Raw genomic sequence first — 23,531 nt, 5'->3', positions numbered from 1 at the left:
AGACATGGCTGACGCACCAAGTGCAAAGCATGGCCTTTCTTGTCCGGGTGTAGGCACAAAGGGGTGAGTGAAATGCAGAATGTGGAAACTAGCGTCTCCGCTGTCTCTTTTTGAAAGGGCATGATTCATCGTCGCTAGGAAGAAGCGACAAAAAAGGGTTGGACCCATGGGATTGAGCAATGGGGTAGTTGAAAGTGTTGGGTTGGCGAGACGCCAATTCGCGAGAGGTATTAGGTTGAGACGAACTTGGGTAGCCCATGCCCATTCCCATGTCATCGTCGAGTTCTGTCAAGTTGATGGCCTTGTGAACATCTGGCTCGTTGAAACCTCTCTTTCGGAGCGTCTCAGTCATGGCGGTAGACTCGCGCCTGCTCTGAGGCTGCGACACTGATCTTGTTGATGAACGAACAAACAGGCCACAGCCGGTATCAAAGGATCTCTCGCTCTCTATGGATGAGAGTGAGCTTATGGAACCTGCCAGAGACGGCTCGCGGCTTGCCTCCTGTTCTTGTTGGAGCTTGTATAATCGGGGTGTCATCTTGGGCTCGAAATCCTCCAGTTCGATGGGATTCTCTGCATTCGATCCAACCAGGGAAACCTCGTCATCGTTTTTGTTTTCATCGCCGTTTTTGTCAAGAGTTGAGGCAAGCGTCGCAGCCGCATCAGAGCGGGCGTTGCGTACAATCGCTTTTGGGGTGGCATCGTCATCGTCATCGCCAGAACTTGTGTCACCTTCAGCGCTGTCGTCTCGCACTTCAATGGCGGCGCGTGACTTCTTGCTAGCAGGTGCAGCCTTCCTGTCGCCACCGGAACTTCCTGAACCAGCTGTCTTCTGGGCTACTGTAACTTGGTGCTTCTGAACGGGAATCACGATGTCTGGCATCTCAATGTCGCCGTCATCGTCTTCCTCTCTGGTCGGGGGCGAAACGTGTTTCGCGTCAAAAGCGTCACTCTGGCGATAGAGGTCCTTAACTGCGGCCAGGTACTCGTCTGGTGCCACAAAGTTGGCAAGGACGGGCGTCAGATTCTCAAACTCTGCTTCTTTAGCCCGTTCACCGGCCTTCGGCATAGCCGTTACATTCTCGATGTCCATGTAGAAGGACCAGTCACGAATGGGGTGACGGCCGCCGTGTTTACGGGCCATCTCATAATCGTAGAACTGGATGAGCTCCATTCCGCGAAGCTGGTAAATGAAATCCAACCCCTGGACAGTTCGCAGCGATCTCATCGGGCGGAAGTTGGGCTGGCCGGCAGTGATTGATGCCATCCAGTTGATGTAATGGGACGGCTCGTGGTTGCGTCTCTTGTGGGAATTACCGCTCTCGTCAATGTGAACGGTCAAACTTTTCAGACGATGCATCTGACAGAGAGAAGAAATGTCCCATGTTCTCTTGGATACCCACTTAAGCTGATGGCCATTCTTGCCTTCTTCCCGTAAAGGTCTGTGTGTGAGGTACTGGTTTCCCATCCACAGAAGCTCGATATGCTGGATCCGCTGTCGACGCGCGGCTCCAATGCCGTTGCAGAAACGACCGAACTCACCCAAACTCGAGAAGGCGAATGTGTTAAGGCCATAGAAGGCGTGGACTCCGAGGTAGTACCACCGCTTGCAGACAGACAGAAGAGCAAGGTGCTCAGTAGGCTTGATGGCATAAGTGATGTTGCACGACTTGCCGGAAATGTGGAAGCGATGGGGCAAGCCACTTCTGTGTGCGTTGGTCCCAGTGACATCCTCGGGAGGGATGTAAGGATCGAGGCGGCTGATGCAATGAATCAATCTGTTCTCCTGAACGAAGACAAACTTGAGGATGTTACTTTGAACACTCGCGGGCAATTGCGAGAATGGGAAGGTGTTGAATGTCGTTTGCGACTGCGTTTGATTGACTCCTCCCGGCTGCTCGTCGTCCTGCACGAACAGTGCTGTGGGTCCAACATTCTCGGCCTCATCTGTCGACAGGCCTTGCAGTATATCCTGCTGAGACTCGCTGTTCTTGGGGGGTCGAAGACGTAGGTCCGGGTGGACATATTCAATTCTGGTGCTCATATTCTCCTCCTTGCAGCAGAGTCGGTAGATTTTGTTGTAAGGCATGGCTTGGGAATTGCCAGGTTCCGTGATAAACAGACACAGCTTCTCGTGCCAGGTTATCTGAGTTCTCTTCTTGGAGACGCTACTCCACTTCAACTTTTCGATTTGTTGGTTCGCCTTGACCACCTCGGTTTTCAACCCGTTGTTCGCGATGGTAAGATTCCGGAGCTTGTTCTCGAGTGCCTCGACTTGCTTGTCATAGAATTCGACACCCTGACAGAATTCCCTTCGGCACTCGTTGCTGCAGCCAACTCGCTCAAGATCAACAGGAGGTTGAGACAAGATGGAGTCACCCTCATCATCGTGGGTGCTCGGCATGCCGTCGTGACTATCGTCATCGTCGTTGTTGTCGTCGTCAGACTCACTTTCTGCATCCTCGTCCTCGTCCATGGGCTCTCCTTCGTCGACTTCGTCTCCAACTTCAGTATCGATCTCTTCATGGTTCTCGCTGTTGATGGGTGACATGCTAAAAGCATCTTTGACACAACTGCTGGGCTCTATGCCGTCTTCCGATGTTGCATCACCGTTATTAGACTCGACTTCGTCTTCGTCTGGGTTGTAGTGTCGACGTGTTTCATTGCCCTCGTGGGCCTTCAATATGACAAGTCCGTTGGCTTCTAGCTCGGCCTCGTGGTTAGACCATCGACTTGACGAGCTTCCTCCAATAGCTAACGGATTGTCGGAAAGTGGTCCCGAAGCATGGGAAGACTGCGAGCGGCCAGTGACATGTAAACCCTCCAGAGCTGGCTCCAGACCAGTGTCTTCTGCCGACGACGGACCAGCAGTTGATACCTTCGTAACGTTGGTGACCACACTCTGTTGAAGTGAAGTCGGTCTCGCACTGACTGACCGATTACCGCTTGAAGAAGCCGGGACAGAGGGGGGCGTGAGTAGACCTCCTGTGGTAGGAGCGGCCTGCGAGACCGAAGTACCCTCGGAGAGTGACCTCTTGATGTCATCCATCGTGCCCTTTGTAGGTGACGTGCCAAGGCTGGAATGGTTCATCACTAGGTTTTGTTAGTTTTGACTGGGAAAGAATGCTGTGAATTGTGGTATGTTGTGAAAAGGTGTTGAAGTGAGTACTGGGGCCAGGATCAAGTAGAACGACAAGTGAAAGGGGAATTGGTGTGTGATGAGAGAGAGAAGGGGGAAAGGGTGAGGGAAAGACCATCCCAGTCCCAGAAACATAGCGGTATACGGAAGGGACCACAAGCGTTCTTACCTAGGCTGGATTGCACTATCGAGAAGAAGCCTCGCCAGGTAAGCTTGCAGCAACAAAGTGATGCTGTTCTGGGAATGACGAGTAAGTAAAACGGTGCTGGAAAATACGGTTATTGGCGCAGTGAGAACACCTGGCGTATTGAGCGACGATGATGTCACGAGGACGACTGGTTTTATCTCTGAAAGGAAGCCTCAAGAACAAGAAAGAGAAAACCGACGGCGAGTGGGCAAGGGCTGGCAAGACAGGAAGGCTTCTTCGGGGCTCTGCTTGTGGTACTTACTTGCAAGAGGGAGGCCGAATGTTTGAAGTGAGACGTGCAAGTTGCGCAGAGAATATCCGGCGAACCGAGTGATATAAGTTCTCGCAACTGAGGTAGCTCTGGTCTCCTTGTAGGCCCGTGGTTTTATCGAAGGATGAGAACGCAAGAGAGAACAGTTCTCAAGGCCACTAATGAAGAGATGGGGTTCGATTCGAGGGGGAGGGGGGGATTCAAGCCTCAAGGTGTGTGAGTTGAAGGAGGATTGCAGGGTTAGATTTCGAATGTTCTCCGGATGAGTGAGTCTTTTGTTGTTGCCGAAGAATATCCAGAGGCAAGGGCGAAGCACCGTGAGGGAGGAAGGTATCGATTTGGTCTTGCAGAAGAACGATGTAAAAGTTCAGATGTCAAGACTTGCTGAAATTTCCAAGTATTATATGTAAACGCCCCAATATCCCGTGTAAACGTATGCCGGAAGATGTTCCGAATGGCTTCTTGGTACTCTGGCAAGAGCCACCCACAAATAGATATCTAGCCAGGAGAGCGAGGGGACGGAGACGTCAATATGGGAGTAGTGCGCAGCACCAAAGTTTGCTGTTATGATGTGAGGAGAGAACCGCCGCCTCGACGTCTTCTGCAAGATCTGAGGGGCTCGGAAGATATGCCTCGGCGCAGTAAGTCAATACCACAAACGCAAGTCTGTTGGCCCATCGGGCGAAGACAGCCTCCCCGCCAATTCGTTGTCGTCAATGGCTGCCCATATGTGTCTATCGAGGTTACGCCTTCTCCAGGCAATATCTATCGGCCTAGTTAGTAACATTTGCTTCCGCAATCATGACTTTCACAGCTTGACGCAAAAAACCAGGGTTCGAAAATGATGATTGCATTGCTGAGCGCCAGAATACAAAACCCCGGCGTTGGTATCTGCCCGTATAAGATGTACAATATCGGATCTTCCCACTCTTGTCTTTTTCCGTTCCTTCTTTTCTGTTTTGGGTTCCTATCTTTTCTATAGTCAAGTCTAAGCGTTGGTCTTGAGGGTGCGGAAGAAGTCCATGACGCCAGTGAAGACGACGAGCAGGATACCACCTCCAGGGCCGAGACGGAGAACCTTGGGCAGGAAGCCCTTGTACAGAGCACCGAAACCCTCCTCCTTGGCGACAGTGGCAACGGCGGGCCAGGCCCAGTTATACTTGGGAGTTGACCCGGGGACCTTGGGGCTATTCTGAATGCGGGACTTGACGACGTCCATAGGGGTGTTGATGACAGTACCAATGGTGCCACCGACGGCACCGGAGATCAAGTCATTGGTGACCTGAGCCGTCTTGTTCTCGGCCTTGGGGAGCAGCTCGCGGACCTGGAAGATGCAGCCAAAGTAACCGGCGTTCCAGAGAACGTGGCGCCACATGGTGCTCTCGAGGCCGTTATACATCGCCAGGATGCCCTCGTTTTGGACGGTCTTGCGGACGACGTCGAGCATGCCGTTGTATTTGCCGGCGGAGGCCTTGTCTTGCAGCCGGATCTTGACGAGCTCGAAGGGGACGACAACAAAGGCCTCGGTGGCACCGGCACTAGCACCGGTCAAGATGGAGAGAGACTGATTCATCTTGGCGACGCCGAACAGGTTGCGGTAAATCTTGCCCCACTCGTCATTGGCCGCGAACTTGGTCGCACGCTTGGGAGCCTCCATAAGGATGGGGGCGGTGATCCCGCGGTATAGTGTCGCGAAGCTGAGGTTTCGTAAGCCGGTGAACGCCCCCAAGGGCAGGCGGGGTGGATTGCGTACCCCTCGTTGCGGACGATCTTGCGGAAGCAGTCAACCATGCCATTGTAGTGGTCGGAACCAACGCCCTTTCCTGTCTGAAGTTGCCTGAACAGGTCGTGTCAGTCGGATACCGCGCGCGCGCGCAGTGGAGGATCGAGGCGGAGCTCACACTCGTGTCTTGACGACGTCCAAAGGATACCTGTTGAGAGGTTAGCGGGGATCGGCCATGCGAATTTGTCGCACGCGGGTTGTAGACTCACATGACCAGAATCTAGAGTCGTGAGTGTGTGAGCACGTCTGTCAATTCATGTCGGCGTGCTTTGCTGGTGTACTGACCTCCGAGACACCGGCAATGGCGCCTGGATGCAGCGGTCAGTATCTCGGGTCCGATATCGCGGTGGTGGGGGGTTGGGATCAGGCGGAACGAACCTGCGGCGAACTGGTAAACGAAAGGGAGGGGCTTTTCGGTCGACATGTTGAAGATAGGCAGCTGCGAAGCGCGAAAGTTAGCTTGCTCGAAAATGAGTAACGGATGCGCGATTGGCAAGATACCGAGAAACAAAATAAAACGGGCGGGCTTGGTGCGTACCTCGGTGGAAAAGGTTTTGGGTTGGGTTTTGGGTTTGGGGGGGAGACGACGGGAATTTGGTAGACACACTAAGTAGGTAACTAGGTAAGCAGATCAAGCGAAAATCGAACGAGACCGGGGGGGGACCTACATAGTAATCAGGGAGCCAGGACCCTTATCGGCTTTGTAGTTGCAGCAGGTTTCCAAGTTACCGAGTCTTTGCTCATCGTCCCGTCCCTGACACTCGAGATGCCTGTGATTGGCGCGCTCTCGGTGAAGCGGGCATGGGGTAAGGTGAACTGTGTCAAACTGCATTACATAATATTGCCCGATGATCCACGAGTGTCATTGTTTGCCGAGATTTGGGCGATGATTCCGACGCAATTGCGACGACGCACGAGATCTTGGTCAAGTTATCATTTGGTGCGGGTTTTGGTATTGAGCGAATGCTCTATCGTCTACGTCAGTCTCTATAGCTAGTGCGCTCTACTCAAGACAAGAGCCGATTCATGTACATTCGTATGAATAAAACCCAGCCGGCATGTTCGGCGCATCTGTCGGTTGCTCCAGGTTGAGGCTTCGCAAGGTGCTTGAAACTCGAACAATGCAGCCATGCCAAAAATCAGCCGTGACAAGCGGCAGCAAGAAATGACCCCAAGGCAATGGCAACGCTGAGGTGCAGCACCGTGGCGGGGTACAAGAGCTGCTGGCTGGGGTAGCTCTCCACAAATTCCAATGGTCCAAAACAAGGGGAAAGTCTCCCTCCAAACCATATCTCTCCTTGGAAGCCTCGTGGTGGGAATGTGTGAGATTTTTTTCGCCAATGAGTCAGCCCGTTAGTTGGGGCCCATCAAGGTGAAGCGTGGGAATGAGTGTTGTGATGGGAGGAATGAGTTGAAAGACAACTTGAACCATGACGACCACTTCGTGAGCTACATTGATCGTGTCGAGGACAACTGCATGTACCTACTTTATGTTAGGTAGGGAAGGTAGGTAGTCCTTCATCATCATGCTACAACTCGAAAGACAACACCCATACAGGGGTCATTTTCCGATGACTTTGCTCTGTAGGCGTGGTGTTTGCTGGCAATTGGGGCCTTCATGGCGTCGGAATCCATCGTCCCAACTGCGATTTGGTCTATACGCTACACATACCATACCTGGATAAGTCGCTAGGCAAGCAGCTTAGCATCCGTACCTACAAGGTAGCTTGCATGTAATCGGTGTTGCGAATCCAGTCCCGCACTGCCCGTGCCGCCATGTGGCTCGACCTGTGGCCTTTGGCGAAGCTTGTCTGGCCTGCAACCAGAGCACAAGCTCCCAAGCGGGCGTCCGATTGGCTGCACGACGATGGCGGGAATTTTGTGGCGGGCAGACGGGCAGTTGGTGGGCTCTGACGCGCACAACCGCCGCTGAAGTGCCCTGGTTGGGTTTGCATGTGAATGAATACCTTCAGTCTCCCATCGTCGACCCCGCCTCCTTCACGAGCATTTCCGCGCCTTTCAATCAACGCTTTCACCGCCTTCTCCGTCTACATTAGCCCTTCCAGCCATCGTAACCGAAGCGCTCACGACCGCGATACCTACTACTCCATCCGCAACTCCGTACGTCTAATCGCCATTGCGTGACAGATCCCCGAAGTTCCAAGCCAAACGACCAAGTGGCAACATCAACAACCTTTCGTTCTCTTTTAGGGCTTCGTGACCTCGCAAACGATTCGACGCGCTCCCTGGCCGACCCTGAGCCCCATAGGCACAAGAAAACCATAGGAAAAGAACACCCCAACGATACCGCTCTTCTCGCGCTCGGAACCGCACCTTTAAACAAGCCGTGATCCCAGAGACTCACAGCGAGGTGCTATCCAAGTGCTGGAAGGGTCCCTTGCTTACCCCTTGCCCATGAGTCATCTACTTTGGAAATTTTACTGGGAAAACGATGTCGAACGGTTTCGGCGTCTACTGGCCCCTGCCGGCCACACGGCTCAAACCGCCACGAGGAGCCCAGGCATAGGCGCCGCTGGACCCCTTGGGGGTAGTCCCGGTCCGTACGGAACCTCTCCCCGGAACGTCAAATCGCGCAAGGCCTCCGCCGTCGGCATCGGCGCCTCCTCTTTCAAGAACACCAACACGAGCCTCGGCAAGGCTGAAATCAACAGCCGCGACCACGCCGGTCTCACCGTGCTCCTCCGAGCCGCGTCCTCGACCGATTCCACCGCCATCCTCTTCGTCCAGGCACTGCTCGACCACCCCTCCGTCGATCTCTACGTCCAAGACACCGAGAGCGGCTGGAATGCTCTTCACAGGGCACTGTACAACGGAAATGTTGCGATTGCGCGCCTGCTCCTCGAACGAGAGCGCAGAATCTTGACGGAACAGACGCTGGGGAGCTCCGTGGCCAAGGCCGGTCAGCTGATCAAGACCAAGGACCGCGAAGGCAACAGCCCTTTCGATCTGTACAACTCGACTATTGCTGTGCGAACCCTTGGCGAATCGGGGGACTCGGAGGATTCCGATCTCGACTCGGACTTGGATGACGCCTCGGATGAAGGCCAGGCATTGATGAGGTCCGTGGCCGCACTCGGCGGCGCATCCGAGGGCGAGGAGATCTTCATGTTCGGAAGCAACCGAAACATCTCGCTTGGGGTTGGTGACGAAGATGATCGGCAGTATCCCGAGAGGATCACTCTGAAGAGACCGGATCAACTCGTGCGCAGATTCCATGAGGAATATCTCGCAAAGTCGAAAGGAACGGCAAACCCTGCGGCTGACGACGCAGACATGGAGGAAATACCCGCCTTGATCAGGAACCGACCGCTACGAATTCACGACGCCGTCCTGTCCAAGTTACACACAGTCGTCTTGACAACAGATCCTGTGTCAAACCTGTACATCTGTGGTGTCGGCCGTGGCGGACGTCTTGGTCTGGGCGACGAGAATACCCAGTTCCGCTTCGTGCCAGTCCAGGGAGTTCTAGCTGATAAAAAGGTGGTACAGGCTGCGCTTGGTCAGAACCACACCATGGCAGTCACGGATGCCGGCGAACTCTGGACCTGGGGATCCAACAGCAGCTCTCAGCTGGGTTACAGCTTGCCGCCGCCGGCCAGGCAAGATGAAGAACCGATGAGCACCACCCCGCGACAAGTGTTTGGGACGCTCAAGAAGGAAGTCGTCATAGGCGTTGCAGCATCCGCCGTACACTCCGTGGCCCACACATCGACGTCTCTGTTCTGCTGGGGTAAGAACCTTGGCCAGCTGGCACTCATGGATGCGGATTCGAGGTCTTTGGACGTCCAACAAACACCCCGCAAAGTTGCTGCATCCCTCTTCTCTTCGCCCATCGCCGCAGTCTCCGCCATTGATAAGGCGACCACAGTCTTACTGGCCGATAGCACCGTCTGCGTGTTTACCAGCTACGGCTACAACTTTGTCAAATTTCCCTCCCCTGATGTTTTAATCAATCACCAGTTCACCACGTCCATGTCGACAAGATACAGCTCAGCGAGAAACCAAGTTAGCCGCATCACCTCTGGTGGTGAGACGATTGCTGCGATCACCACAAGAGGCGATCTTTTCACAATGACGCTGAATCACAAAACTGATGCTGCCCCCACGGCCGCTTCCACAACAAACCCATCCAAGATCAAGGGCGCTGTCACGACGCCGCAGTGCGTGTGGAACGCCCGGAAGGACGGTGTCAAGTCGGCGAGCGTTGGCGAGCACGGCGCTGTCATTATCTGTACAGAGTCGGGTGCAGTCTGGCGGCGAATCAAGCGTGCCAAAGCAAAAGATGCCGCCATACCAGGGTCGTCGGATATCAAGCGAAAGGACTTCAAGTTTCAGCGCGTCCCTAGCGTGACGAACGCCGTCGCTGTCAGAAGTTCCACATTCGGAGCGTTTGCAGCAATTCGCAAAGACTGCGACGTAATGAAGCAACAGATCAGCATCAATGAACAGTCCCTCTGGGAGGATGTGTCATCTTTACTTGTATTGAGAGGTTTCCAAGCCTCGACGCCGGATGGCGGTGACAAGGACACGCTCGGGTTCTGGAAAGCTGAAGACTTGAAATATCGCGTGGGAGATTTAGCCTTCGAGCTTCTCAAGAGTGCGGACTTGGAGTGTGATCTGCGTCGATTCCTGTACGGGAGTCCGCAGAAGGATCTCAACATGGAGATCCGTACCTCAAGTTCACCGGACATTAGAATCCCGGTCCATTCATGGCTTCTGACAGCTCGAAGCCGCGTTTTGCGAAATTTGCTAGGCGAGTACCGCAATGGCGGCGAGTGCGAGATCCCTCAAGTTTTGAGACTGGCAGATGACGAGGGTAAGACAGTCGTCACATTCGAATCCATCGACTTGCTCTCTCTGGTCAATCTGGTGGTTTACTGCTACGATGACACTGTCGTCCCGGCTTGGAACCACACCCGTCAAGCGCCCTCTTTGGCCCACAGGTACCGTCAAGTTCGAAACGAGTTGATGAAGCTGGCGACCAGGTTGGACATGACGAAGCTTGAAGCGTCCGTGCGTCTACAGACAACGGCAGAGAAATCGCTTGACAAAGATTTGCTGAAGGCGGCCCATGACGCGAAGTACTACGAGGACGCGGATGCCCTCGTTGAGCTCGACGGTGAAGAGGTGCCGATTCACAGCCAACTCATGTGTCAACGGTGCGAGTTTTTCGAAGGTCTCTTCCATGGACGCGCCGGCGGAATGTGGCTCGCGGGCCGCCGGGATGACATGGACGAGGAAGAGCTCGTGCGGGTGGATCTGACTCACTGCGATCCCGAGGCCTTTCGGTACGTCTTGCGATACCTCTACGCAGACGTCGGGTCCGAGCTCTTCAACGAAGCCACTGCAGCGAACATTGATGACTTCTCCGATCTCGTCATGTCTGTAATGAGTATTGCGAACGAGCTCATGCTCGACCGGCTGTCCCAGATCTGCCAGTTTGTCATCGCGCGCTTCGCCAATACTCGGAACATTGCCTTGCTCCTAAACGAAATCAGCGCTTGTTCGGTTACAGAGTTCAAGGACGCCGGCCTGGAATATATCTGCTTGCAGATGGAGGTCGTTCTGGAGAACCACCTCTTGGATGACTTGGAAGATGATCTGTTGGAGGACTTGGACACCGTCGTGCGAGAGAATCAGCTGGCTCGCTATCCTTTTGCGAGGAGTGGCCGAGCCGAGATGCTTTTGTTCGAAAAGGACCCTGATCTTGCACTCGACATTGACGAAGAGCGACGAAGAAGGGTGCGAGAAATGGCTTTCCGGTCCACGCTGCGAGACGACGACAGGAGGATATCGTCCTCGTTCAAGACCACCAGATACGGCAGCCTTGACGATGTGGCCGCTGCCGTGTCTCCCAACTTAGAGAAAAGCCGACGCAGGTCCAAGGCTGGCCGGAACGAGCCATTCAGTCCTATTTTGAGACCCAAAGACTCTCAAGGGGACCTCATGTTCAACATGGATGACGAAGGCCTTTCCCCTCCCACCTCTCCATCGCAAAGAGCCGCCGACATGAAGGGGCGGTCTGAGACGGAACGGCTGCCTCCACTACCAGGTCCCTGGAGGGACACAAAAGACCAAGCCGGGTCGCCTCAGTTCCCGGTGCAAAGCCATCCGACGGGTATACTCGGTCAGCTTGGCATAAGCCCCTCACCAACGGACTCTCGCGGGTTTGGTGCTCAAAGGTCCGGCAGCCCGTGGGCCGCAGCGGCTCTCCCGACGGAAAAGATGGACTTACGCCAGGTCTTGACAGAGACGCCAACGAAATCGGCTCTGTCGGCCGGCATTGCCGCCCAAAAGGGCAAGGAGGCCTCTCCGAAGCCAGCTCAGCCCAAGATATCGCAGAAGGAGCGCAAGAAGCAGCAGCTGGCCCAGGCGGCGGCACAAGCAGCGCTCGAGGCCGAAGCTCAACAACCCAGAGTGGCCTGGGATCCGGAGGCGGCCAGCCATAAACCGGCACCTTGGAAGGTGCTTTCAAGCGGACCAAATACATCACTCAAGGACGCCATGATCAAGGACTCGGCCACGGGGATGTCGCCTCTAGCGGCCAAGACCAAGCCGCTGCTCTCGGTTGAGAGTTCTGCGAAATCGTCGCCACGAAGAGCCGCGTCGCCGGACACACGTTTCCCGGGCCAGTCCCGCGTGAGTAGCTCTCCTGCAGTACCGAGCACCTCGTTAATTCAGTCGGCGGCGAAGCCCCTGGTACCGCACTCAAAATCGTACATGAAGCCGGCTAGCAAGGCCGAGCCGATCTTGGGGCTGAGTCTGCAAGACATCATTGGGCAACAAAAGCGGGAACAGGAGATTGTCAAGGAAGCGGTTGCAAAGAGGTCGATGCAGGAGATACAGCAAGAGCAGGAGTTTCAGCAGTGGTGGGACCAGGAGACGAGGCGTGTGCAGGAGGAGGAGGCTCGGAGAGAAGCCAAGGACAAGGCGAAGGAAGGAAGGAGTCAGAAGGACAGCAAACGAGGGAGACGCGGCCGTGGCGGTCCCGGGGGTAGCAAAAGTGGCGGCCACCCGGGGCAGGAGCAAGGTGCGGGCGGCAGCGCCGAAACCGACAAAAGACCGGCTAAGGCCTCGAGCGGGCCGGCGAATAACACGCGAGGGCGAGGCAATCGCGGACGGGGGAGAGGTGGTAAGGCATCTGCATCTGCATCTGCGTCTGCGTCTGCATCCGCATCTTGATTATCGGGTACAATCTACAGGCGTTTTTGGGGCATTGGTGTCACGGTAGCTAGAGAACAGAACAAACAAACATATGGTTGGGCATGTCGGGCATGGATGGTGACACTGTAAGGGAGGCGGAGGTTTGGGCCCAAATTGTTGGCCATTAGTTCTACGAGAGGAAAGGACGGGACATTGGTCGGATAGAGAAAGAGAGAGAGAAAGAATGAGAGAGACAGAGAGAAAGAGAAAGAGACTTCTTCACTCCAATTCGGTTGCCGTCTTGTTCCACGATGGTTGTGTGTCACTGAGGAGTCCCAATGGGTGGTTGTTCAGCGGGGCGGGCCAGATCGGTTGCACCATGTGACGGGAGCAACGTTGCCAAGGGTATTGCGAGCTCCATCGGCGATTTTCTCCAGCATGCGGCGCCCCTTTGGTTCGGGGGGCGGGACAGGAAGCGTTGGTGTGACGGTCGGAAGCAGGGTCCGATTTGAGGAGGTGCCGTGTCAGTCGGCAACACGACGCACGGCGGTGATGAGGGCGATAAGAGATGATGTGCTGGTGTCGATTCATTGGCGATCCGAGGAGGATGACTCGTTTGGCCTGTGGGTGGGTGAGTGAGGAAGAGAAAAGGTCGAGGTCGAGCGTGACTGGGGTTGCCGCGCGTGGCGCCGGGCAGGTCTAAGCAGCAGGCTACAGCCCGGAGTGAGTAGACCGTCTCTGTCTGCCTAGAGACTGGGTTGACTATCCACCAACTTAAGAGCGTCATGTAGGTAGGCAGGTAGCCAAAGGTAGGTAGTAGCTGCAGAGATTACAAGATAAGGGGCGGGTAAGTGATACGTGACGTGACGCCGGTGATGGGGGAGCCGGCTGCAGTGATGTTGGTTGGTGCTCGCTCCTTTTGGCCTTGGCCTGTTCGACGGAGATGGCGACGGCAAAAAGCCATGGACCTTGTTGACTTTGGGCGTTCATTTGATGGACGACAAGGGTTGGCCTTCAGCCTCAAGATACCTACGATGTAGGTATAACAAGAAGCATGGATGATGATGGGTGATGATGGATGGGCTCACTGCCTATCTGTACAGTACCAGGTACGTTCGAGTATCTAAGTGTGGATCAGGCATACTGGGACTGGATTCCAGCTGTTAGACACCGGATGCCAGCTGTAATGACTTGGACGCATTGAGCAGCTGATTGCGTGCTGAAGGTGAAGCAATCGACTTGACGCATTAACGACAAGCAAGCAATCACCGGTGGACCAGGACTGCCGCAAATCGCCGTTTCGGCGTCCCTCGCCCGGAGCTCGTACACGATTGGAGGCCGAGGCAATCAACTCATGGTGCATGGTCTCTGATTGCTGGCTTACCGCCGGGCCGGGACAAGCCTTTGGACGCCTTCAGTGGTACAGTACAATAGGTGCACTGGTGCAGAGGCCCCCGCGTCACAAATGGTGATCCAGTGGACAGGCACAGCTTGCGGCGTTCTCTGGGTTGGATTGTGGAATTGTCGAGGTTCGAGTCGATGTCGAGACACGAAGAGTCGAGAATGAGCTTAGCAGGGATCAAGCCAGATCTGGGCACCGCACCCATTACGAAGGCTACGGACTAGTAGACAGTCCAGAGTACTGAGTAGGCATTACAGGCACGACTAGATAAGGTAAGTACCGCCTCATGGAGCAGCAGCAACATTTTCCCTAGGAAGTAGTACCTCTTTCCTCACTTATTTGTGCCTCGCAGCTACGCCAAGCCTCTTGAGTCTTGACAAAGTGGAAGAACGAGTTAACCACAATGAGCCTGTGGGTGTGTGTGTGTGTGTGTGTGTGTGTGTGTGTGCATGCATGACGGACGATCTAGAGCACGGTACTTGGTCGATACTTTTGGGGCAAGTCAGGGTAACGTTGAGGAGCCAGGCGGTTTCCTGCCTGCAGCCAGTGACCAGTGTTTGTGTCTATGATGTCTGGTGCCTGAGGAACTTACAACTTTCTTTCTGCCTACTTACCTACTTTACCTAGGTAGGTAGGTAGGTGCCTCTCTCTCCCTATCTCGACGACAGGCAGAGAAGACGCCAATCGATAACCCTTGCTCTTCCCCATCCCGTCCCAACCCTCCCCTCCCCCCATGCCCACAGCTCAACCTACGGATGCTTGTTAGGGGTACCGGGGCGGTGCGGTTGCGGATGCGCTGCCGCTCGCTGCAGGACCCAGACCCAGACCCAGTCCCTGTCCCAGACCCAGTCCACTGTCATTGATTGTCTTGCTGCTGCTGCTGCTCCTACCCATACAACCCAACCACACTGGACCAGTGGACCTGGGCCAGCTGCAGTGCACTACATCCATGCTATCCGCTGCCTCCTCGTCTTATCCTGCCCGGTCTTGCTTCTGTCTACCTATCACGCCTGACGTCTGTCTGTCTGTCCCTCTCTCACTCTTACTCTCACTCTCACTTTCTCTTTCTCTGGCTCTCCATTCACCCTTCCATCCCATCACCTTCTCCGCATCTCCTGTGTCACCCGGCAAATTCCCCAGACAACAATCCCTTTGTTTCGCCCGTTTCCTATCCTCGCTTTACATCATCAACATTGGACCATTGCGTCTTATCGACATACAATAGCCCCCCCTTTCCCCAACTCCCTGCTCTCCTCTTCCTCTTCTCCTCCGCTTGCCGTCCCTTTTCCCTAATTTTTGCTACTGTATCATTCTCTTTCTCGCTTTTTTCTCTTTTCGAGTCAGCTTATACCGTCTGATCTTTTCTGCCTCTGCGCCATCTTTAGTCTACGTCCCTCCCCCTGGTTCCCCCTACTGCCCACGAACGTCAACACGAAATATACACCGCCTGCTTCCCGCCCAAAGCACACTTGCCCCCGAAGCAGGTGACTCGATGACGGAAGGGTACTTGTCAACCATCACGAGGCTCAACCTTTGAGAGCGGATGACAACAAGGCCGATAACCTCCGACTCGACTGCCACAAGACGCCATACTCTGTATATCCAGCCCCCTCTGTTCTCCAAGTCTTCTCCCCGAATCCCACAATCAGTCGCGCATTCCGGAGCGACTTGTCTGGACTATTGCTGTTGGGCTTGCGCAAGAGGTCCCTTTCTTCAGACTACATCCATCCGAGGCAACCAAAAGCCATGGTCGAAGCCACCGCCTAGCTCCTCCGCTTTTCGCACTGCAGCCCTGCCTCTCTGCCTGCTAACCAAACGCAACGCCCTTGGCCTGCTTGTGCGCCATCGCTATCGAAGCTCCGTTCCCTGCCCGCCCGCCCGCCCGCCCGCCTGCCTGCGTCGTCTCCACGCTGACGCTGCCCTGCCCGCCGTTACCTGCCTCGCCGTGCCCATTTCCACAAAGAGTCCCCGCTGCTGGCCTCTGCGCCGTATCGAGTCTCACTCTCCCTCCGCTATACCGAGCCACCCTCCGCGGCCAAACGTTGCTGAATCGAGAGACATCGACGTCTTGGGTCACCCATTCCTGTTGTCATGAAGGATGGATGAGCAGGTTCGGTGCCACCCCGACGTCGACACCGCGAATCCCCTCCCGCATCCTATTTAGAGCCTCCTCTTCTTCTGCGAACCTGCACCGCACCGCAATCATATCCCACTCGCCGCGGCGCCTACGAAAACAAGTCCTCGACGTCTGTTCTATTGTCCCTGGGACTGGTTGCAATCCCGAGACAAGATGCATCAACAAGCCCGACCCGCCCCCCGGGTCTCCTCCCCCGCTTCCGCCCCCCAAACGAATCCCGCGCGGACGAACAACCCGAGGGAAGGCATCCTTGGTGCTCGTGATAGAGCTAGCTCCGGAGCTTCTGGTCGCGACTCTGTTGCACCATCGCCCACTGCCGAAACGCCCCCAGGCGCGGTGTCCGCCGATGCCGTCAAAAAGCTGGATCAGATAATCCAGGTAGGTTGAGGGAGAACTTGCGGAGCGCTTCAGTCTAGTATGTGGGCTAACTCTGCCCAGAATTTCCATACCAAGGCCGCATCGCTAGTTCTACAATCTCGTATGAACCTGAAGCCCATATACACAACTCGTGGATCCGGCAACAAGAAGCTGAATAAGTGGGTGAGTGCTGGCCTTAGCCGCCTCTACTCTGCCATTCGCGCTCCCCTACTGATCTTCTGCCTGCCTATAGTTTCAAATCGAGACGGAAGAGTTCGACGACTTCAAAGAGGAACTTCGCATTTGGCGAAACTGCGGTAGCTTTGAGAACAAGCCCTTGCCCCTCATCATTGAAACGTATCTCGACACCTCCCGCCTGACCCCGAGCCAGAGCTTGGTCATCGTCGACGAAAATGGAAAGAGGTGGGACGTGATGGAAGCTCTCAACTCGTCTGATTCGAGCGATGACGGGCGCCCAGTGCCCTCAAAAAGAAATACGGAGGTGATTCTGGAGAGGTGGCGCATTGAGTTGAAGACAATACCCACTACAGACCTGGACGATTTTGGCCCAACGTTGCCGACCATTTACAAAAAGAGCATTGTCTTCTTTCGGTCACTCTTTGTTGCGACAAGGATCCTTCCCGGCTGGAAGTTCTCTCAGACGTCTTTGACGAAAGGCGTCCACCCATCTTTGGAACCCCGGTGCCGTATCCGGACCGGCGAGCCAGACACTGGCGGCCTTGACCGTCTAAGGCATCCGTTGTACGACGGTCGGCCGGATGTTGTGACTGACTACGTTTTTGGCGATTTGGAGGTGCCTGTCGGCCGCTTCTATGCATCTGTGACGTACAGAAATGAATGCAACTTCCGGGTGGATGATTCAGAGGCGCTCCTGAGTTCGCGATTCATGGGCGTCGACGAGAACTTCTTCCAACCATCGCTGCCTCAAAGGCGGGAGAGCACCCGAAGGAATGACCCCGAGGTAGGGTCTCTTCCGTCTCATAGACGGAGCCGGAATTTGTCGGACATTCACCAGACATACGGCAGTCTTTCAACATTTCACGGCGATGGCCCCTTGGGTACCAGCCCTATATCTGCCCTTAAAGCCGTGAGACCTCCCGGTTCCGACACAAGCTCGCCACCGTCATCTGTACCAACAGGTAACGTACCGAACCCGCCGAGCTCCCTGCCTGTTGCCGGCCTCGCATCGAGACCGTCCATGAAGGGCTTCGGTAGCACTGGTCGCCGGCCGTCCGTCTCGTTTCAACCCTTCAAAGCTGGTTCCCTGTCCGGTTCACCCGTTCCACGGATGTTGGATTCCGAATCCCCCGCATCCCCCGTCTCCCGCGCCGCGGCTCTCAACGCCCTCACGCAGCCTCGCAACCGCACATCTCTGACAGCAGGCATGCCTGCTTCTCTCCGAGGCGGTCCCCCGCCCGCCGAGGCAGCCGTGGTAGGTTCGCCGCGGCCATCCTCCACCAGCCGCTACAGCAGCAGCTTCACACATCGCAAGGGACGGCTGTCGTTTGGTGGCGCCAGCAAGGCCGGCGATGACGAACAGGGCAGCAGCGGACGACAGAGCCTTTCCTCCTCGTCTGTGGCTCAGCCTGGTTCGGGTCTCCTGGCCGAAGCGGGCGGAGGAGGCAGTTCCGGGTCTCTGCAAACCGACGATGACCAGATTTCCGACTTCCTGAAGGCTCTCGACAGCAAGAAGACGCTCAAGAGCTTTGAGTCCGGCAAAAGGGGGGAGGGAGCGACGAACCGGACGGTTGCTCAGCTTTCGAGATTCCATCTTATGAAGGAATCGAACAATGCCCTGACCGACTCCATGACTTCGTCGATGCAGATGCAGCGCTCATCAAGCTCATCTAGCCGACAACTCTCGAACGTTCCCAGTATGGCTGCGCCAGCGTCCGTGTCAGTATCCTCTTCGCCAGGCAAGCCTTTGTCTCCCCACACCCCTCACACGCCTGCCGTGCCTTCTCGCCTAAGCGAAAACTCCATCATCAACTACAACACAAGTCAACCTCGGAGCGAGCGAACCAACCCGAGTGCGGAAAACACGCAGCTTCCCAGGGAAGACACCATTACCCAGGATGGGACTACAGCTATCGACATTCCCATCTCGCCCAGAATTGGCACACATCCGCGACGATCCAGCTCGGTGGCTCAACAGAATCGCGCCATGGTGGACGACGACGACGGCGACCTTGCCTTTGCTGCGAATCGCAGCATCAGCCTGGGCGCGGAGGACCGCGAGCCCCCCACGCTTAGTATGCTGTTGGGTAGACAAGCTGAAGCTGAGTCGTCGGCTCGCCGGTCTGGCACATCGCTGCAACCCGTGTCGGACGTACCGTCCTCGGGCTCGGCGGACATGATGAGACAGGGTTCATCGGAAGGCTCTAAGCCTCCCGGTGGCCTGATGGCCGTTGCCCCTTCCAGTTCACCCTTTGGCAGACGCCGGTATGCCGGCATGCCATCGTCGGGTGGACGGGGTCAGACTCCGCCTCAGTCATCAAGGGGCAGTTTCACAGGCTCCAGCGGCCGTTATGGACGTGGTGAACATGACCTGATGGACGAGGAGCCCCTTCTCTTTGACATGTCAGAGATGGATGCGCAGTCGCGGAGAAGCCTGGAGGAGGGACGAGGCGGCGGTAATGTTGGGTCTGGGTCGGGAAGCCGCGCCGACTTTGAGCCTCGTGGCATTAGCCGACGAGGCTGGTGAGCGGAGAGTGGAATGCAATGATGGCCTTCGCGAACGACATGGTAAAGGGTGCCGATAAGACCAAGAGTCATACATTTTCATTATTTATTTTCTCATCTGGCATTACGAGATCACGCTGAAGAGGCGCGCATTTGGTCCAGAAGCCCCCAATGAACCGAAGCACAAGAGTTTACGAGGAGAGACAAAAAACTTTGCCCCGAGAATCGATTTGCTTCCCAATACACAAGAATATACATCATGGAAGTTTGGCGGGATAGGGGTTCGCGGCGTTGGATTGGCATGGGAATGAGGAGACTTGGTTTTGTTTTTACCATTGCCGGCAAAGAAGGCTGGGGGCTGACACTACGGCTAGGCAGGTACGATAGAGAATGCATAAGAACTGTCGTGTACACAGCACCAGGGTAGTCCAACACGGTGAAGCATGTGCTTGTTAATGTGAGATGTGAAGGAGGGCAATGTTTAGTAGTCCGATGCAGTGGACTTGGTTTGAACACAATGAAGCGTGGGGAATGTCGTAATGAGCCGCCAGATGTTGATGTAGACAAGAGAATGAAGCACATGGATGAAGGAAATTTTAATACGAAGATACAATAAGCTCTCTACTCGAATTGCAGTTATGTTGGGCTGCAAAGCAGCACGCCCACGCATTTGGTTACGCACGCCTCTTGGAGGTTCAGTGCGAGGAGATGCTTTGCGTGTAATGAAATCCACCAGATGTGGCGGTGCGCAATGAGATTGGGGGGAAAGTCCGCGTAATTCGTGGGCGAAACGGGCTCAGCCCCCCCTGCCCCCTTAGCGGGTTGACGATGACGACGGGTGGTTCTTCTCTCTCGGATTCCATAGCGCGCGTTCTGGGTTGAAGGTGGAGGAGCAAGCAAGTCTCTCCTCACTCGAAAGGCGTGGGAAGAAACTTGTGGCGTCCAGCCCAATCCCCGCCCCCCCTCATCATACCTAGGTATTGGTATTTGGGTATCAAGCTAGGTACTTAGGGCCTGGAGGTACCTACCTAGCTGGGAGTCGAGTGCCCCCCCTAATCCACCTTCATAGGTATCCATCGCCGTCATGTCTGTCACCCACTCACTGCCTCAATGCGGATACCTGTACACGCTGCCTCATAAGCATCCAACTCGACCTTGCCAGGCGTGCCTTACGTACCCATGACTGGAGTAGGTAACCCAGGTGGCCTTGTCCTGCACCTTCCCTTTCGTTTACCTACCTATCTAGGCTCACAGCCTACCTCCCCAGGTACCTACATACCTACCTACCTACTTACCGGTTTTCCCAGCTTACATACCTACCTACTCCAAGGACCGACCGGCCTACATCCACCACTTTCGCTCTGTCCCAGCACTTCCATCTTCCCATAAACGCACACGCACACGCATACGCACGCATCCCACCACTCGTTGCGGCAACACCTTTGCACTCACGCACGACTGCCATTTCTTGTCGAGTCGCCCAACCTTCTAGCTTCACCACGACTCACAACAACAACAAAAGTCGACATAATATACCCAAGCGATCGACCGAGGCTCGACTTCTTCCCCGGCTAACGGTCATCGTAGAGCATCCGCAGCCGCTCGCAGCACCTGCCCAACATGTTCCGAGCTGCCGCAGCTGGTCCCTTTGATGAGGGCGTCGGTACGTCGGCTGAGGCCCAATACATCACTTTTGTCTGGGTTCGGAGAGAGCCTTGCTAACAGGTGTGTCTTGCGTCATCCAGCCAAGGCCACTGACGAGAATTTGACCTCGGAAGACTGGGGAGCTATCATCGAGGTCTGCGATCGCGTAGGCAGCGACCAGAATGGGCCCAAGGATGTTGTCCAGGCCATGATCAAGCGTCTTGCGCACCGCAACGCCAATGTGCAGCTCTACACACTCGAGGTGAGTTGGGTTACCTGCCATGCGTCCCGCCCGCCGCCGGCACCGTGCCAAGTGTATCGAACCCTCGCTGACCTCCCGGCCCTCCCTCGCACAGCTCGCAAACGCCCTCAGCCAGAACTGCGGCAAGAACATGCACCGTGAGCTCTCCAGCCGGGCCTTCACCGATGCCATGTTGAAACTCGCAAACGACCGCAACACCCATAACCAGGTCAAGGCCAAGATCCTCGAGCGCATGAAGGAGTGGTCCGACATGTTCAGCAAAGACCCCGACCTCGGCATCATGTACGACGCATATTTCCGGCTCAAGCAGAGCAACCCGACCCTGCAGGCTCCCTCGGCGCCCCAGAAGACGGGCCTGACGGAGGTGGATCGTCAGAAGGAGGACGATGAGCTGCAGATGGCGTTGAAGTTGTCGTTGCAAGAAGAGGAGAGGAAGAAGGCACCTGTCGCGTCCAACGCTGCCGCCTCGTTATCTCCCGCTGCCCCCGGTTCATCGGCGCAAGCTGCCCACCCGCAGGTTCAATCAACACCCGTGCCCGCAGGGACGACAGCTGCTACAGTATCAAGGGTGCGGGCACTGTATGACTTCGTCCCCACGGAACCAGGCGAACTGGAGTTCAAAAAGGGCGATGTCATTGCCGTTCTCGAGTCCGTCTACAAGGATTGGTGGCGTGGCTCGCTCAAGGGAAAGACGGGCATTTTCCCCCTCAACTACGTCGAGAAGCTCACGGATCCGACCCCGGACGAGTTGGCGCGCGAGGCCCAGATGGAGGCCGAGGTGTTTGCGGAGATCAAGAACGTCGAGAAGCTCCTCACGTTGTTGAGCACGTCAAACCCGGCGCCGAGAGAGGAGGACAACGAAGAGATCTCGGTAAGATGAGGCGTGCAAGGTTCTTCACCGGCATCGTACTAACAGTCTGGCCACGTAGAAACTTTACCACCAGACGCTAGCCATCAGACCCAAGTTGATCAAGCTCATTGAGAAGTACTCGCAGAAAAAGGGTAGGTTGCCATGAATCACACTTCCTTGGAAACCTGTCACTGAAAAATATGCAGATGACTTCACGCAGCTGAACGAAAAGTTTATCAAGGCTCGCCGCGACTATGAGTCTCTGCTGGAATCCTCCATGTCGCACCCTCCTCAGCCTAGCTACCATCAATACGCGACGAGACCGGGTCCTGGCGGATACTCGGGCGGACCGGGAGCAGGCTATCCTCCTCAGGGTCCTCCTCAGGGACTTCCCCAGCAGCAACAGCAGCCTCCGCAGCAGGAGCAGAGATACTACACTCCTGCACCCCAAGGTGAATTACCTTGATTGCCCTCGTCAAGTGTATCGGGTTTAACTAGTTTTGTACATAGACCAACCACAATACCCCCAGTCCACACCGTCGCCGAATTTCCAGCGTCCCGCCCAGGCCACGCCTGCTCCGTTTTACGTAGCTGGTGCAGAGGTCCCATCGGCAGGCGCCGCGCCTCACAACCAGCCGCATCAGCATCCCCCGCGTGACCAACGACATGCGTCCACCGGAAAAGCCCAGGTGCCGCCGATCAACACCTCGCCTACACCGCCAGTCAACACGTATTCTGCCTACACTGTGCCTCCAAATCAGAGACCTCAGAGCACCTATGGCGCCCAAGAGCTGGCGACTTCAGTCTACGACTCGCCCATTGCTAGTCACAACCCGAACTCTGCCGCGACGTACACATCATCTGTCTACTCCCAAGATGACTCGTATAACACCAGCAGCCCTATCGTAGGCACCTCGACCGTGCCTGCACCATCTTCTTTCCAACCGTCAGCACCGCCAGCCGGACAAGCCTCTCAACCACCCCATCAACCACAGTACCATAGCTACCAGCCACCGGGGGCACAAAGTCAGGACAACTACAACAACGCCCCGACTCAGGCGCCGCCCCCTGTGCCAACTGGGGCAGCTCCAGCTCCGCCCATATCTGGTCCCGGGCGGTCTGAAGTCCTGACGCCGCCTCCTCTGCAGCCGGGCGGCGCTTCGTATGACTCACGACAGGGCCTGCCTAGCCAGAGCCCATCGCAGCCACAGTACCGGGCTTACGTGCCGCCAGGCCCTTCCACTGACGGGCCGAGTGCACCGCCAGCGGCGGACTACTATCGACAGAGCGGCGTGTACTAGATGGCGACGCAATGGCCGGAAAGCGACTGAACACCTCAACCCCCGATTGAGGACCTGTCTTCGTCATGATCAACAGGAACCCACTGGAAAACATTAGGTGTCGACGGGCCAAGTTCAAGTCCTGTCCTGGCTTTGGTAAACGGCCAAGGGGACATTGGATAGAAGGGAGGTTATCTGATTGATTGGTAACAAACATTCATTTTCCGTTTGCTAGCGGGATCGTTTACTTTTTTCGTCATTCATCCTTCCTCGGAGACATTTATCACATTCGCCTTCGCTTTACCCCTTGCAGTCTTGTATTATGTAGTTGCTAGCCTGACGCGCACTCTGA

General features: G+C 55.7%; 5 protein-coding genes across 5 annotated transcripts; 3 read left to right on the top strand and 2 right to left on the bottom strand.

Annotated features, from left to right (window-relative positions):
* Positions 1–88: 88 nt before the first annotated feature.
* On the bottom strand, positions 89–3,049 carry CH63R_06412 (uncharacterized protein; the record flags this gene model as incomplete). Its single annotated transcript, XM_018301387.1, has 1 exon — positions 89–3,049. The coding sequence occupies one exon, from the start codon at positions 3,047–3,049 to the stop codon at positions 89–91; it is 2,961 nt and encodes a 986-aa protein (XP_018159237.1).
* A 1,536-nt stretch (positions 3,050–4,585) lies between these two features.
* CH63R_06411 (Mitochondrial 2-oxodicarboxylate carrier) lies at positions 4,586–5,804 on the bottom strand (the record flags this gene model as incomplete). Its single annotated transcript, XM_018301386.1, has 6 exons — positions 4,586–5,294; positions 5,351–5,434; positions 5,499–5,528; positions 5,590–5,600; positions 5,666–5,688; positions 5,759–5,804. The coding sequence occupies 6 exons, from the start codon at positions 5,802–5,804 to the stop codon at positions 4,586–4,588; spliced, it is 903 nt and encodes a 300-aa protein (XP_018159236.1).
* A 1,991-nt stretch (positions 5,805–7,795) lies between these two features.
* CH63R_06410 (BTB/POZ domain-containing protein) lies at positions 7,796–12,583 on the top strand (the record flags this gene model as incomplete). Its single annotated transcript, XM_018301385.1, has 1 exon — positions 7,796–12,583. One exon carries the CDS (start codon positions 7,796–7,798, stop codon positions 12,581–12,583), a length of 4,788 nt encoding a protein of 1,595 aa, XP_018159235.1.
* Positions 12,584–16,236: 3,653 nt separating this feature from the next.
* On the top strand, positions 16,237–19,165 carry CH63R_06409 (Autophagy-related protein 13; the record flags this gene model as incomplete). Its single annotated transcript, XM_018301384.1, has 3 exons — positions 16,237–16,461; positions 16,522–16,623; positions 16,694–19,165. The coding sequence occupies 3 exons, from the start codon at positions 16,237–16,239 to the stop codon at positions 19,163–19,165; spliced, it is 2,799 nt and encodes a 932-aa protein (XP_018159234.1).
* Positions 19,166–20,763: 1,598 nt separating this feature from the next.
* Positions 20,764–23,200, top strand: CH63R_06408 (VHS domain-containing protein; the record flags this gene model as incomplete). The annotated part of the gene is made up of 6 exons (XM_018301383.1): positions 20,764–20,806; positions 20,889–21,049; positions 21,144–21,920; positions 21,979–22,051; positions 22,106–22,351; positions 22,410–23,200. The coding sequence occupies 6 exons, from the start codon at positions 20,764–20,766 to the stop codon at positions 23,198–23,200; spliced, it is 2,091 nt and encodes a 696-aa protein (XP_018159233.1).
* Positions 23,201–23,531: the final 331 nt, after the last annotated feature.

The sequence above is a fragment of the Colletotrichum higginsianum genome, chromosome 4, assembly GCF_001672515.1.
Source record: "Colletotrichum higginsianum IMI 349063 chromosome 4, whole genome shotgun sequence".
Taxonomy (NCBI): Eukaryota; Fungi; Ascomycota; class Sordariomycetes; order Glomerellales; family Glomerellaceae; genus Colletotrichum; species Colletotrichum higginsianum.
The sequence above is the reverse complement of the archived record's forward strand: the minus strand, read 5'-3'. Positions and strand labels throughout refer to the sequence as shown.